This window comes from Artemia franciscana, chromosome 15 (assembly GCF_032884065.1).
Source record: "Artemia franciscana chromosome 15, ASM3288406v1, whole genome shotgun sequence".
In the NCBI taxonomy this organism is placed as follows: domain Eukaryota; kingdom Metazoa; phylum Arthropoda; class Branchiopoda; order Anostraca; family Artemiidae; genus Artemia; species Artemia franciscana.
Window position 1 is genome coordinate 17,176,032 of NC_088877.1, and position 15,710 is coordinate 17,191,741.

At 37.5% G+C, this 15,710-nt stretch overlaps 1 protein-coding gene across 1 annotated transcript in view; it reads left to right on the forward strand.

Annotated features, from left to right (window-relative positions):
* The window catches only part of LOC136036111 (disco-interacting protein 2 homolog A-like), a 255,860-nt gene that overhangs the window by 16,962 nt on the left and 223,188 nt on the right, over nucleotides 1-15,710 (forward strand). Inside the window, exons 3-4 of the mRNA XM_065718124.1 lie at nucleotides 4,734-4,820; nucleotides 10,767-10,865. Coding sequence (XP_065574196.1) covers nucleotides 4,734-4,820; nucleotides 10,767-10,865 — 186 coding nt within the window. The remainder of the gene's footprint in view (nucleotides 1-4,733; nucleotides 4,821-10,766; nucleotides 10,866-15,710) is intronic.

Genomic DNA, 15,710 nt, shown 5'->3' on the forward strand with positions numbered 1-15,710 from the left:
TTATATAAGAAAAATATTGAATTTCTGCAAGTATACAATTGTTCCCCGCCAGTAAATATGAGTCTTTTCGCAGTTTTTTGTTTTATTTTGGGCACCCGGCTGACTGACCGTATTTCAAACAGAAGGTTGTACGAAAAGCGCCTATCAATCCCGCTTTTTTTGGCTATTAAATAAAAAATAAAGTTTTTTTAACTGCAAGTAAGGAGCGACATTTAAACTTGAAACGAACAGAAATTATTCCGTATATGAAAGAGGTTCTCCTCTCCGCAACACCTCGCTCTACGCTAAAGTTTGACTCTTTGCTACAACTCTACTTTTTCAAACAATAAAAAAACTTTAGCGTAAAGAGCGAGGCATTGCGGAGAGAACCCCTTTCATATATGGAATAATTTCTGTTCGGTTTAAGTTTTAATGTAGCTCCTTCTTAAAAAAACTTTTTATGGCACTTGGTATTAACAAAGTGACATATAGAAGTCGCCAATTCTGTCGGTCTGTCTGTCGGTCCCGGTTTTGCTACTTTAGGCACTTCCAGGTAAGCTAGGACGATGAAATTTGGCAAGCGTATCAGGGACCGCACCAGATTAAATTAGAAATAGTCGTTTTCCCGATTTGACCATCTGGGGGGGAGTGGGGGCCCGGTTAATTCGCAAAAAATAGAAAAAATGAAGTATTTTTAACTTATCAGCGGGTATTTGGATCTTAATGAAATTTGATGTTTGGAATGATATTGTGTCTTAGAGCTCTTATTTTTAATCCCGACCGGATCTGATGACATTGGGGGGAGTTGGAGGGGGAAAACCTAAAGTCCCGGTTTTGCTACTTTAGGCACTTCCAGGTAAGCTAGGACGATGAAATTTGGCAAGCGTATCAGGGACCGGACCAGATTAAATTAGAAATAGTCGTTTTCCCGATTTGACCATCCGGGGGGGGGAGAAGGGGCCGGTTAATTCGGAAAAATAGAAAAAATGAAGTATTTTTAACTTATGAGCGGGTGATTGGATCTTAATGAAATTTGATGTTTGGAATGATATTGTGTCTCAGAGCTCTTATTTTAAATCCCGACTGGGTCTGATGACATTGGGGGGAGTTGGAGGGGGGAAACCTAAAATCTTGGAAAACACTTAGAGTAGAGGGATCGGGATGAAACTTGATGGGAAAAATAAGCGCAAGTCCCAGATACATGATTGACATAATCGGAACTTATTTGCTCTCTTTGGGGTAGTTGGGAGGGGGGGAGTAAGTCATAAAAATTAGAAAAATGAGGTATTTTCAACTTACGAACGGGTGATCGGATCTCAATGAAATTTGATGTTTAGAAGGATATCGTGTCTTAGAGCTCTTATTTTAAATCCCGACCGGATCTGGTGATGGGGGCGGGGAGTTGGGAGGGGGAAACCTAAAACTTGGAAAACGCTTAGAGTGGAGGGATCGGGATGAAACATGGTGGGAAAAATAAACACAAGTCTTAGATAGATGATTGACATAAACGGAACGGATCTGCTCTCTTTTGGGTAGTTGGGGGGGGGGTTAATTCTGAAAAATTAGAAAAAATGAGGTATTTTTAACTTACGAACAGGTGATTGGATCTTCATGAAATTTGATTTTTAGAAGGATATCGTGGCTCAAAGCTCTTATTTTAAATCCTGACCGGATCTGGTGACATTGGGGGAAGTTTGGGGTGGGGAGACCTAAAATGATGGGAAACGCTTAGATTGGAAGGATCGGGATGAAATTTGGTTGGAAAAATAAGCAAAAGTCTTGCATACGTAATTTACATAATTGGAACGGATCCGCTCAATTGCGGGGGGGGGGGAGTAATTCTGAAAAATAAGAAAAATAACGTATTTTAACTTACGAAGGAGTGATCGGATCTTCATGAAACTTCATATTTAGAAGGACCTCGTAACTCTGATATCTTATTTTAAATCTCAACCGGATCAAACGTAATTGGGGGGGGGGCAGTTGGGGGGACCGGAAATCTTAGAAAATACTTAAAGCGGTGAGATCAGGATGAAACTGGATGGGAAGAATAGAAACCTGTCTAAGATACGTGACTGACATAACTGGACCGGATCTGCTCTCTTTGGTGGAATTGGGAGGGGGGAGGTAATATTGAAAATTGAGGTATTTGTAACTTACGAAAGGGTGACCAGATCTTAATGAAATTTGATATTTAGAAGGATCTTGTACTATAAAGTTTAACTTTAGGTTCTGACCTTCTCACAAGTGCCAAATGAGCTCTTGGCTCTTGGCTCTTCCGACCTCGTACCATATGAGCTCTCGGCTCTTCCGACCTCGTCCAAATGAGCTCTTGGCTCTTCCGACCTCGTACCATATGAGCTCTCGGCTCTTCCGACCTCGTCACAAGTGCCATATGAGCTCTTAGCTCTTGTTTTTGTTTAATTTCTGAATGTTTTTGAATTAATGCATGTTTTGATTTTGGCTCACCGCACATGAATAATTAAAACGAAATTTGTATATAATTTTTTTTTGCTAAATGGCTTTCTCATAGTTTTGATCGGACGATTTGATAAAAAGGGTGGGGGAGAAGTCCTAGTTGCCCCCCCGTTTTCGGTTGCTTAAAAATGCAACTATATTTTTTAATTTTTTGTACCAACGTTTTTGTTGGTAATAAACATACGTACCTTACGCATTGACTTACGTAACGAACTTATATATTTGTGTATTTTTATTACGTATATTAGGGGGTTTGCCCCCTCGTCAGTACCTCGCTCTGTACACCAAAGCTTGAATTTTATCCCAAATCTTTGAGGATGACCCCTTAATCACAAAGGCCATAGAATAAATAGTTGAAATTACTAAAAATACTTTAGCGTAAAGAGCAAGGTATTGTGGAGGAGACGAACCCCCTTAAATACGTATTATTTTATGTTCGTTTTAAATTTTAATGCTACTCATTACTTCCAGGTGAAAAATTTTTTTAATTTATTTTTTTATTGCTTTTTAAATAATACTAGACTTTTTTTTAAATAATACTAATACTTCCCTCGTGATAAATTCATCCATAGAAAGATATTTCCACGTAACCCCCGACTCCGACCCAACCCCACCCTAACGTGAAAAAGTCTCCCTGAAAACGTCTGTACACTTCATAAACCATTACTATGTCAAAGTAAGCAATGGTCAAAGTTTGTAAATTGCATCCCCTCCCCCGGGGACTCCGGGGGATTCATCCCCCAGAGGATGGAAAGGGAAGTCATCCCCAAAGACATATTTATTAGAGTTTCGTCTAATCTGAATAGAATGGCTATCTCAAAATTTCGATTCGGTCACTTTGGGGAAAAATATGCGTGGGAGAGGGCCTAGGTGCCCTCCAATTTTTGGTCACTTAAAAAGAGCACTAGAAATTTTAATTTTCGTTAAACTGAGCCCTCTTGCGACATTCTAGGACCATTGGGTCGATACGATCACCCCTGGAAAAAAAGACAAAAAAAAACAAAGAAATAAACACGCATCCGTGATCTGTCTTCTTGTCAAAAAATACAAAATTCCACATTTTTGTAGATAGGAGCTTGAAACTTCTAAAGTGGGATTTTCTTATACGCTAAATCTGGTGGTGTGATTTCCATTAAGATTCTATGACTTTTAAGGGGCTTCCCCCCTATTTTCTAAAATAAGGCAAGTTTTCTCAGGCTCGTAACTTTTGATGGGTAATACTAAACTTGATGAAAATTATACATCTAAAATCAGCATTAAAATGCGATTCGTTTGATGTAACGATTGACATCAAAAATCCGTTTTTTAGAGTTTCGGTTACTATTGAGCCGTGTCGCTCCTTACTATAGTTCGTTACCACGAATTATGATAATGAGAGAAAGGTTGAGATGGCTTGGGCACGTTCTGCGGAAAAAGGATGACAGATTGCCGAAGATTGTCCTTTTTGGCTAACCGTCTATGGCTAAACGGAAAGCAGGTCGTCCGCGGTTGGGGTGGGAGGATATCATAAAGAAAGATTTAACGGAAATAGGAACTTCCTGGGTGGGTGTAAAGAGGGAGGCTTTGAATTGATTGGGATGGAGGATGAGCGTGCGTAGCTGTGTTGGCTTTAGACGGCTTGGTGCTGCGGTGAGTTGTTAGTAGTAGTGATAGTAGCTGTTTTTCTGAAAACTAAACAGGGAGGGGGATTCTAATTAAACTCTTATGATGAATTGTAACTTCCTTACTAGTTGTGAAACATATTTGAAACATTAGCAAGCGTAAATAGATCTCGAGAAATAAGAAACTCCACCTCCAATTTCACTTTTTAGGATTTATCTAGGAATTAAGAGGGGAAATCGCCTCCTTACCCATTGACATCCCTGTAACTTCGATTATGTATACTCGAGACACCTGAATCAGCTGGTTATGAGCCTCTGCTTAACAAAATCAGATTTTCCATTTAATTGGTTGTACAATTCTAGAAAAGTTATGTTTGGCGAATTTATTATTATTATTTTGTATTTAAAGGCATTTTTCTAAAAAATTGTCTGACCCTTGGACTTGTCTTAGGTGGACTCACCCCTTACTTACTTAATAATTTATTCTGAGCTATGAAATTTTACTACAAAATTTTCATTTCGATGAAAGTGATTTGAGAACTTTTTTCATCAAGAATTCATTCAAGAAATGTCCAAATTTAAAATTGTCTACGCTTTGTCATGCGTTAAGTCTATACTGTGGAACGACTTTTAATTCTTTTATTTTTATTTTTTTATTTCTTTTTTTGCTTTTAGGTGATATTACTCAAAAAGGATATGAGAAGAAGCGTGCAAAACTGTTAGCCAATTACATACCATACGAAGAGAAGACTGTGTTACCAGGTAATTGTTCTTACTGTCTATTTAAATCTTTGTTTAAACCTTTCGCATAATTTTCTTACGGAACTGTCTTAAATACTTTTTTTTCCTTTCTTCTATTATTTTATCTATGGATGATTGCGGGGATTGGGGATTGAGGTAGGATTTGTTTTTATTTTGAGATCATTCTCACACGTTGGCGATGTTAAGAATTTCTCAAGGGCCAGGAGCTAGATTTACAGGTGACGGATTAAAATATTGTTATATAATTAGTAATTTACCGTAGCTCCCAACCAGTCACTTATCTGGAAACAATCATACGATGTTATACAACGGATACCTGAAGCGAGCGTTTCTCATTAATACAGTTACTATGTTTCTGATAGAAGTCAAGTGAGTACTTATCATTGTAGAGCTTGTATACAAGTCAGCAGGTTTCATTCAAAAGTGAAGAATTTATACGTGGTATGTTGAATATTCCCTGATTTGTCTCGCCTTTGGGGGATAGATTTGAAACTTTAAGTTTTTTTGCGGTGGGGGGATGTCATTGTTTTTTTTTTAATGTGCGAATGTAAGATAAAGAACCTAATCTCTACCTTTATGAGAAAGGAGAATATTATTATTAGTCGAGATTCAAGGTTTAGAAGGATCATTAAAAACTACTGATGAAAGAAAATGAGTGGGCTCATGTTGTGGCGTAACTGATTTGATAATAGTGACACGCTGGGTGATAATTTGCTAAACTGCTCGGAGGCTGTATTAGATTTGACTTAAAAACTTGTATCATTTTCATATTGCAAGCAAAACATCATGATACGGCAATTCACCCAATCGGATGATTTGGAGTACAGGAAATCCAGATTTTTCTGAAAAACTCTCAGCTGTCATTGAGAGTAGCCTACATGGTTCTTTTCCTTTTGGAGTTAAAAAAAAAAGTTTTTGGGGGAAGTAAAGAGCGAAGTTGAAACTTAAAACCAACAAAAGATATTGCTTTACAGTTTATCTAACATATATCAATAAAATTAGTACAAATAAACCAAATAATCATATTTCCCAATGTTTGTAGGGTTACAGAAAACTAGCGCTTTACTGAAAACACAAAAACCAATTATGAAAAAACAAGAATGCTAATTTATTAGTTAAAAGTGAGTACATAGCCCAACAACAACAAGCTAATCTATAAAGCTTTACATAGTTTTACGCTGTGATATCTGTAACTTTGAGTATACAATTAAAACTATCTTAAAAACATAAGCATAAAGATAAATATTTTTTAATAAACGCAAAGTCACTGAACAACATACAGAAATATCGTTTTGATTTATCATGGAACATTTTGGTCTCACTAGCTATAATACCAATAGTGAGTGATAAACAATCTTAAATTGTAAGAAATTCACTTTAGTGTTACTAAAAATTGCTTTATTTTTATGCTGTAAAAGTGGCTTTAATTGGTTTACTTTTACTGTACCAAAAACTCCTATATTGTTTTGTTTTTCCAGTAAAGCGCTAGTTTTCTATAATCCTACAAACATGGGAGAAATATGATTATTTGGTTTATTTGTATCGGTCTTATTGATATATGTTGATAGACTGTGAAGCAATAATTTGTATTTGTTCTAAGTTTCAACTTCGCTCTTTACTTCCCTAAAAAAAACTTTACTTTCTTAAATTAATCTTTGCCCAACACTGCAACGCTCTTTTTAATTTTCTCGGGGGGGGGGGCACCTCCCTCATATACGGAATAATTTCTGTTCGTTTTGACTTTTACTGTCGCTCCTTATTTTACGTTAAAAAAAAATTAATTTCTGATCGTATTTCAAATAATACGGATAAATCAATGCTACACAGAATAGTGTACACGATTTTTGAAGGTGGGCAACCTCGACAGTTAGGAAAGAATAACTATTTCTCTAAAGAAGATTTTTAAGGTTTTCAAAACCTAAGCAAAATTTTGGCATTTCTAACTTATTTTACTAAACATCTCCCCCCTCTCCTTGATAAACAGCAAAAAACATTAGACATATAAGTGTGGAATGGCGATAACCGAGAAAAGGTTGGAAACTAAGCCGACAACCGGAAATATATCACAGAATAAAAGTTCTAATAGATTCTTAGGGCTTCGATTTCTCTATACACATTACAAATAGTTTTATTCTGTCTATTATATAGTAAAAAAAGGAAATAATATGAATATATAAATACAACAATAAGTAATCCTTCATCGAAGGTACAACTTTGAGTGGTTCCAGAACCATATGCCTACACTTCTCCAACCCCTAAGTGGTAAGGGGTTGGGGTCCGGGGCGCAATTTGTTCCAAAAATAGTGTATGGAACATTTCACAGTTCACAAAGAAATTAGTAAATATAGTAAATTAGCTGAAAAATAATCATATATAAGGCATAAAACCATGATTGAAATAAAAATGCCCGATTAAGGAACCGAACCCTTGCCGTTCTGATTCACAGTCTAACGCGCTAGTAACTGAACCTTGGCGGCTGATGGTTGAATTCAATTTGTTTCTTTCATTTAGGACCAAGTTGTGTAACTTACAAACCTTTTCCCAAAGACTATGGAGAGTTATGGCATCACCAAAAGCATAGTTATTGAACTTTATTCAGAAAATACATTTGCAATTGGCTATTGTAAACATCGAGTTAAAAAAGCTTCCATTATAAAGAGTGAGAGCATTAAACTATATTTGGCGAAGCTGAACTTTTGTGAGAGAAGGGGAGGGGGTACGTCAAGGAATAGCCATTTGATATTTCGGATTCAATTATTTGTTCTTATATGAATTTCTTCCTCTTAAGAACATTCTATATTTTAAAAATCATTTTGCGAGCTTCATTTTGTCGGCTGACCGTGTTAAAGAGTTCATACTGAATTCTGCCAATGGACTAATGAGACTGACTAAGTGTGCTGGGAGGGGGAGTATACGGGAGGGGTTCTTGTTAATTTTCAGTTAAGGGCTTTGGACCATAACTGTTACAATGCTACCGTTTTATACTTTCAAGCTTTTCCACTTAAGAAGTGGCGCCAAAGTGCCGTTTTTAGTGCTATATAACCCTTACAGATGGTAGAACTGATGAAAAGCACGTAGATATGAGGAATACCTTTCAAATGAGCCATTAAACATCTCTCTAAGAAGTTCTGGATGCCCCCTAGCCCCGGCTTTTCCACTTGAGACATGGCACCAATAGTGCCATTTGGCACTAGCAGATGATCGATTTTATAGGGAAAACGTAGATATGAGAAATAGCTTTTATGTGAGCTATTAAACATCTGTCTACCATGCTTTGTAGCTCGCTAGCCCCACCCCTTTAGAAATGGCATAAATTGTGCCATTTTAGTGCCATTTGGCGTTGCAGAATTTATAAAAAGCACGTAGATATGTGCAATAGCTTCCAAATGAGCCATTAAACATCTCCCTAAGAAGTTCTGGATGCCACTCTAACCCCAGCTTTTCCACTTAAGACATGGCACCAATAGTGCCATTTTTAGTGCCATATAGCAGACGGTATATTTTATAGGGAACATATAGATATGAGAAATGGCTTAAATGTGAGCTATTAAACATCTGTCTACGATGTTTTGGTAGCCCGCTAGCCCCACCTCTTTAGAAATGGCACAAGAAATGCTATTTTAGTGTCATATGGCACTTGCAGATGGTGAAATTTATAAGAAGCACGTAGATATGAGAAATAGCTTTTGAAGGAGTCATTAAGCATCTCTCTATGATGTTCTGGTAGCTCGCTAGGCCTGCTAAAAAAAAAAAAAAAAACGAAAAAAAGGGAGACAGGTCAGTGCTATCGATACAAACAAGTGATTTTACTTTGGAGGAGGACTGTAATTTCCCTGTATTGGGTTTCCGATCTTGCTGCTTCTACTTTTCATTTTGATCTGGCGGAATTTTCGAGGGTTTTCATGCTTTTTTCGAAATCACCGTAAATTTCTTTTCGCAATGAACTTTTGCTTTACAAACCGAAATAATAGTTACCACTCACGAGTTAGTGTCAGATGGCAATTTTTCGTTCACTAGGCAGTTTTTTTCAAAACTTGTTTTTTAACTTTTGATTATTATGGGCTGTGGTTTGCCCTTTACTAGGCAGCAGCTACCGCTGTTTTAATAGCCACTTTTCAATAATAATAATGAAAAAAAAAAAAAAACGAAGATTGTCATTAGGCTACTGTGAGTGAAGTTTATTAAAAAAAAGGAGTTTGATCTGTTTTTGACATTTTTATCGAATTGTCTATTTAACTGGTTGAATATCAAATGATAATATAAATAAAATATATTGTGCCCATATCGCTCTTCACTTAGGCAGTGCTACTGCCCTGCCCATGATTACTTGTTTTGTCCAGTTACAATTTCCTAAATTAGGGGATCGGCTTGAGTGCACACTTTAGTGTTAAACAAATACATTTCAATACAATTTTTACGTTTTTGTAATCCTAATGTTGAAACTTATCTAGCCTTGGGGCTAATACATCGAGTTTGTTCTTATAAGTTTAATAAAAAAAAAAATTGATAAGGTTGACATAATTTTGACATCAAATTTTAGGCAGCATTGTTTCTTAAAAACCATCATTGAAGCCGGTCATCCCTTGGTGTTAATTCTGACGACTCATTGGCTATGATTAGATTGCAGGCTCATTTGCCTAGGTGGCTTACGCTGACCTTCCAGATGAACTCACGGAAGTTAATCGAAACCATATCCACCGCCTCTTTAATTTAGTAGAAGGAGAATTGCATTATATTCATCAATACTTAAATGCTTGCTGTTTGACGGATGAGGTTTATCTATCACTTATGACGTGAATTGTGATTTAAACAGTTGACTCATTAGATTGTGGGGAGGAGGATGGGATTCAGTGATGAATCGGATTGTTTTATTCTTGTCTTTTTTTCGAACATTGAAAACCAATAATGATGCATATTAAGTGGCTGTTCATAATATTTGTCAGTGATCTTGAGTTTTAGGTGTGGAATACTATCATCTTAAATTTATTTTCAATTTCCATCCTATTATGTGTTACTCTAATGAAGATTGGGAAGGTTAAACTATGGGCTTTGACTCCAATGCCGCCAAGTCTTAACGCTTATCTTTACTCCTTAAACTTCGCTAGAAATAAACGAATGTATGTAATTTATTTACATGTTTGCTTTTTATCGTAATATTCAACAACATATTACTTTGGAGATTAGCTGCAAATTTAGGAATTGAAATTCCCTGGCCGGAGAGAGGGCTCACAGGACTTTTCTTTATCCACATCAACAGTTACGGTTGGAGACAAAGACCCCTTTACACCTTTTGATGCTAGTGATTCACCTCTTTTTTGTAAATTTGGCTAGTACTGAGCACCTACGCAGATAAGTATTTCATCCTTCGCCGAAATCATAGGATTTGCCTCTATAATTTAGTCTATTCTGGATATATTTCGTTTATTTCTGTGCCCTCTAAATGAATTCCGGAATGTATGCCTAGTTTTTTGAAAGTTTTTCCTTCTTGAGAGCGCCATGATGGAAAGGGTGGGTCATCCTTTCCTACGTTTACGCCTTAGTTCAAGAAAAGGCTTTTGACCGGCTCGAGCAACTTCATGCCAGGCCTAAGTATAATTTATAATAATTTTGATGTGCTAATCACGCTTTGTGTATGATAATGTTTTCATTGGGTATTGCTTCGAAAGTCACTTAAAACCGAGGATCTCCAATATGGCATATGAGAAAGCACTTTACATTGAATGTTTTGTTGCGTTGCTGAAACCTTGGATTATTCTCTAATGTCATCTTCGTCTAACATCATATGTTTTTTTTTTTTTTGGGGGGGGGGTCCTTATATTCGATGTTTTAGTCCTTCTATCGCGTCTTCTCTAAATTAATCTGTGGAATAGGGAGTTGTCAGATAGATTTTTCATATGCCTGTATTATTAATGGCACGATCTCCAATTTAACATGATTTTTTTTTAGAATTAGCCAAGACGGTGTCTGCAAATCCAAACACAACATCAAAAGAAAGGAAAAGAACGAACAGAAGAGTGACTCGCAATGAAAGTCGATATCATTCTGGTAAGCTCACTTACATTATGGAATTTAAACACTTCCTTAAATTTAGAAAGACTAATTTAGAAACCCTTGCAAATGCACACATTTTGCTTAATAGACAAGGTTTTGGAGCTTGAAGCAAGACTGTCTACTTAAAGAGTTGAATCGTTTTTTAGTAACGATCTCCCCCCACCCCTCCCTGACTGCAATGTTTTTTGAAAGAAAAGTTCTACTGAAACTGGCTTTATGCTTGGGCAATCACAATTTGAAAATAATTCAATTCCTCGTCCAGTAGTTATTAGAATCCGGAATATTCTTTCCAGATTTGAACAGTCCTGACTGTAGGGAATAGCTTATCTTATAGCCTACGTGCGTTGAGACGGGAAACTTGGTGACTGGGGCATGTGCCAAAACCTGTTGCGTCTCTTCAGATTAAAGCTTAACTGGACTATATTTTGCTGCAGAAAAGAGAAGAGATTGTTCTTTTTTTGATTCAAGAGATTATACGATATATACCCCTGTTTCCACTCTTGAACTGGTAGACTTGTGTGATAGCAAAGTCGCATGTTGTTGCGTTACTATGAAGCCTCTAAATGTCCTGTTCTTACGAATTAATTAGAATAACACTGAATTACCTCATGATTATGGGAACAGACCAAAAGTCTGTTAGTTTTTTTGGCTGTAGAACTAACCAAGCGTTGGCATATTCTATGAAACAGCTCGTTAATTCAATTCCTTTTTGTTATTCTTTTGTGGCCTTTCCTTTATGCTTGTCGAGCAACCGCCTAGGGCCGAAAGAAAAGCAGATCGCCTGGAGCAGGGTGGTAGGATGTCGTAAGGAAAGATTTAAGGGAAATGAGAACTTCTAGGGAGGGCGTAAGGAGGGATGCTTTGAATAGATTGGGATAGAGGTGAAGATTGCGTAACTGTGTTGGTCTCAGGCGACTTGCTGCTGCGCTGAGTTGCTAGTAGTAGTAGAAGTATTTATGCCTTTTGATCCCCTCTTGTCCTTAATATCTTTTGTTAATGCGCTAATTTCAAAACTGTATACTTCAAAGGTTTGGGTCAGCTTTTTATAAACTTGTAATCGGTTAGTTCTTAGTAATCGTATCTTTTGCAAAATTTAGTCAGGAGGAGCCAACAATGCAGTGGACGAACTTGCTGCAGTACGCAGCTTAGATACCAATACAGTTATGAAAACTCCTATCTTGGCCCACGAGAAGCTTTTGGTACAGAGCTCTGAACTTGGTGCCTCCTAGATCGTACTACAACACCATAGGCGGGAACACCATAGCTCTGAACTATTGGTATTTAAGCTGTGAATTGCTCCGATCTTTTAGATTCAGACTGCCAGTTTCCTGTGTCCTGCCGCTAGCATCGCTACCGCGCACTGTCTCAAAAATAAATCGAGTTTTCGTAACTGTATTGGTATATAAGCTGTGCGGCAGTATCAGTACTAAATTCTACCTAGTCAAAGGCCTGTGTATAGTATAGAGGGAGGATCTCGCGGTCTTTCTCTTTAAAAAGGGATTTTTCTAGAAATTTCTTAACACTTTCAAGACAAACTTTTCGATTACATTTAGTATCTAAACTAAATGGCATGGAGGAATCCAATTGAAACTTATAGGCTAAACCTGTCATCTTAACTTTCTCCAAGTCCAAAGATCTTGGAATGTTTGCTAAATAAGAAAATGGAATCTTCCCATCTCCCTTAACTGTGCTAAAAATTGGACACTTATTGAGATAAGTGTGATGCATGTTATTTCATTTTGATCGTGAATGATTTAAAGGAACGTAGTTTTTGTTCCTTTATGAGATATTGGGTTCCCTTTACAGCAGCATCCATGATTTAATAAAGAACTTAAATTAAAGCTAAATTTGGTTTAACTCATCATTTAATGTAAATTTATGGTTCAGATAGCGACATCAACGTATGCAACAATTTTTACGAATTTTTGCCAGATATCTTTCAAAATGAATTTTCAAGAAACATTCCAAGAATTTTCTATCTGATAAAAGAACAAATTGCGGCTTATTGAGCTCTGAAGCAAAATAAGAAAATAATTAAATGCTATAGGTTTCAATAAGTGCTCTTGAACGCAATTCAGTTATTGGAATTGGCTGTTGAACTCTAAAAATTATCAAATCGAATTGCTCTAAGTTTATTGAACGCGGGGTATGTATCCACATTCAAAGGTCGTCATGCTGAGCTAGATAATTTTTACTGCCCTATTTCAAATACTTCTAGTCCTACCACGAGACGGCAAATCGTTTTTTGGGCATTTCATCCCCTGCACGCTGTTATACGACATTTTACGGCAACAGTTTTCTGCCTCATAAAGTTTATACAATAATAACTATTTAGTACCTTCACGGGGAAATTACTTAATCTAAAACAGTTCTGTGTTTTCTCCCAAACTTGTGAATGGTTGCCGCAGTAGGGCCTCATGCAGGGGATAGGAAGGGGGCCTTAGGATTGGTTACCTACCACCTGGGGCATATCGTAAACAAGATCGGTAGACAGACCGTTTTATTTCAGCAAGTCTGGAGGCCTGAGGTTTTAGGAAACTCCGAGGTTTTTAAGAAGTCCTCTATAACTTATTATATCCCCCATATAACTCCGCTCAGTGTAAATCCCTGTTGTTGCTCCGGTCGGCACTGATAAACGGAATTGTCTACAAAGCTTTATTGGACATCTTTTCACAAAGTGATAAAGTAAACTATGAATATTTATTATATAAGATCAAAGATCACCTGGTCATGAATAAAAACAGTTATTACTGAACTAGAAAGGTTTTATTTTTCTAATCCAAGTGACTCTAGTGCTGGCAGGAGGTAGTGAATCTTCTGCGGGCACACAATCTGCTGCACCCTGTAACATGAATTGGGGATGAGATCTGCTAAGATGAATGAATAATTGACACGCGAAAGGTTAAAGATAGAAGCAACGAGTGCTTTGTTCTCGTGACGCTACTATTAAATTGTACATGAACACTTTATTTATGATTGGGGATAGACTTAGTTTCTCTGACTTCACCAACCACCAAGAATGATATATACGAAGTGGTTGGAATCGCATGATACTGGGTCACTGGGACATTGTTTTCACGCTGGGATTAGACTGCTATGAAATATCTGGCGGTGTTATAGACCGGCGAAGAGAAAGAAGAAAAACTTATTCATTAAAAATGACAACTGCAAATCCGCCAGCTGACATCGATCTGATACAATAATTCGTTTGAATCATTTGACAATTTTGGGCATATTTCTAGGAAAAAACTTAGGCTACTAAAGACTTCTCGTCGTCCAATTTTTTGGGCCTTCTTTAGAATGGTGTTTTAGCCCCACAGCTCTTAGTTTGGAAGCAAGTGATAAAATTGTGCTCTTCATCAGTCTGTTTAGAGGAATTGGCAAGATAATACAAGAAACCCTGATTGATGTGTTGATTGGAAAGAACTAAAAAACTTTTTTTCTGGTTGTTTGAGAAGTCTTGGTAAAAAAGTGTATTTTGATGTCGATCCTTTTAGGCATTAGCAAAGAACTCATATGATACTTGTGACGAGGCCGGAACCTAAAATTAGACTCGTTAACTATGTCAATCACGTATCTAGACGTATCTAGAACTAGGACTCGCGAACTCGTCAAAGTACTAGAAATCCCCCCAACTCCCCCAAAGATGTCAGATCCGGTATTATCAATCACGTATCTAGAACTTGTGCTTATTCTTCCCCTCAAGTTTCATCCCGATCTCTCCATTCTAAGCGTTTTCCGAGATCTTCGTCTCACCCCTCCAGCCCCCAATGTCCCCGGCTCCGATCCGAACTGAAAATGGAGCATCTGATACATGAGATCTTTTTATATATCATGTTTGATTAAGATCCGATCACCTATTCATAAGATAAACATACCTCAATTTTTACGATTTCCCCTACCTTCAGCCCCCCCCCAAGATGGGTGAATCGGGGAAACGACTGTTATCAAGTCAATTTGTGCTGGTCCCTGACACGCCTACCAATTTTCATCGTCCTAGCACGTCCAGAAGTACCGAACTCACCAAAGCACTGGAAATCCCTTCCCCAACTCCCCCAAAGAGAGTGGATCCGGTCCGGTTATGTCAATTAATCACGTATCTAGGACTTGTGCTTATTCGTCCCACCAAGTTTCATCCCGATCTTTCCACTCTAAGCGTTTTCCAAGATTTCTGGTTTCCCCATCCAACTCCCCCCCCCCCCAATGTCACCGGATCCGTCGGGGTTTAAAATAAAAGCTCTGAAACACGAGGTTGTTCTAAATATCGAATTTCATTAAGATCTGATTACCCGTTCGTAAGTTAAAAATAGCTCAATTTTTATAATTTTTCCGAATTAACCGTCCCTCCCCTCCCCCCAGATGGCCGAATCGTCGAAGTGACTATTTCTAATTTAATCTGACCCGGTCTTTGATATGCCTGCGAGCTTTCATCGTCCTACCATATCTGGAAGTGCCCGAACTTGCAAAACCGGGACCGACAAACCGACGGACGGACAGAGATTGCGATCGCTATGTGACACTTGGCTGACGGGCAAGTGTCATAAAACTGTAAGGTCAGAAATAAAGTGTCGACCCATAATGACAAGATGATAAGTGCCTTTTTTGTTTTCTTTGTTTATTGATAAAAGTTTAACTGCTCATAAAGGCTTTTAAAGGAAAGAAATGGAAACCATATTATGATTCTCGAAAGACTAGTTCTTATTTAAGCCGTTTCTGGGCAGTTAACTGTCCAGGAAAACACAATCGCCAGATTTTTAACCATTAATGTGCATCTAATCTTTGAGACAAAGTTTATTATACTTTAGTTGTTCCACTTTCGATTTGTGATACGAACGGGAT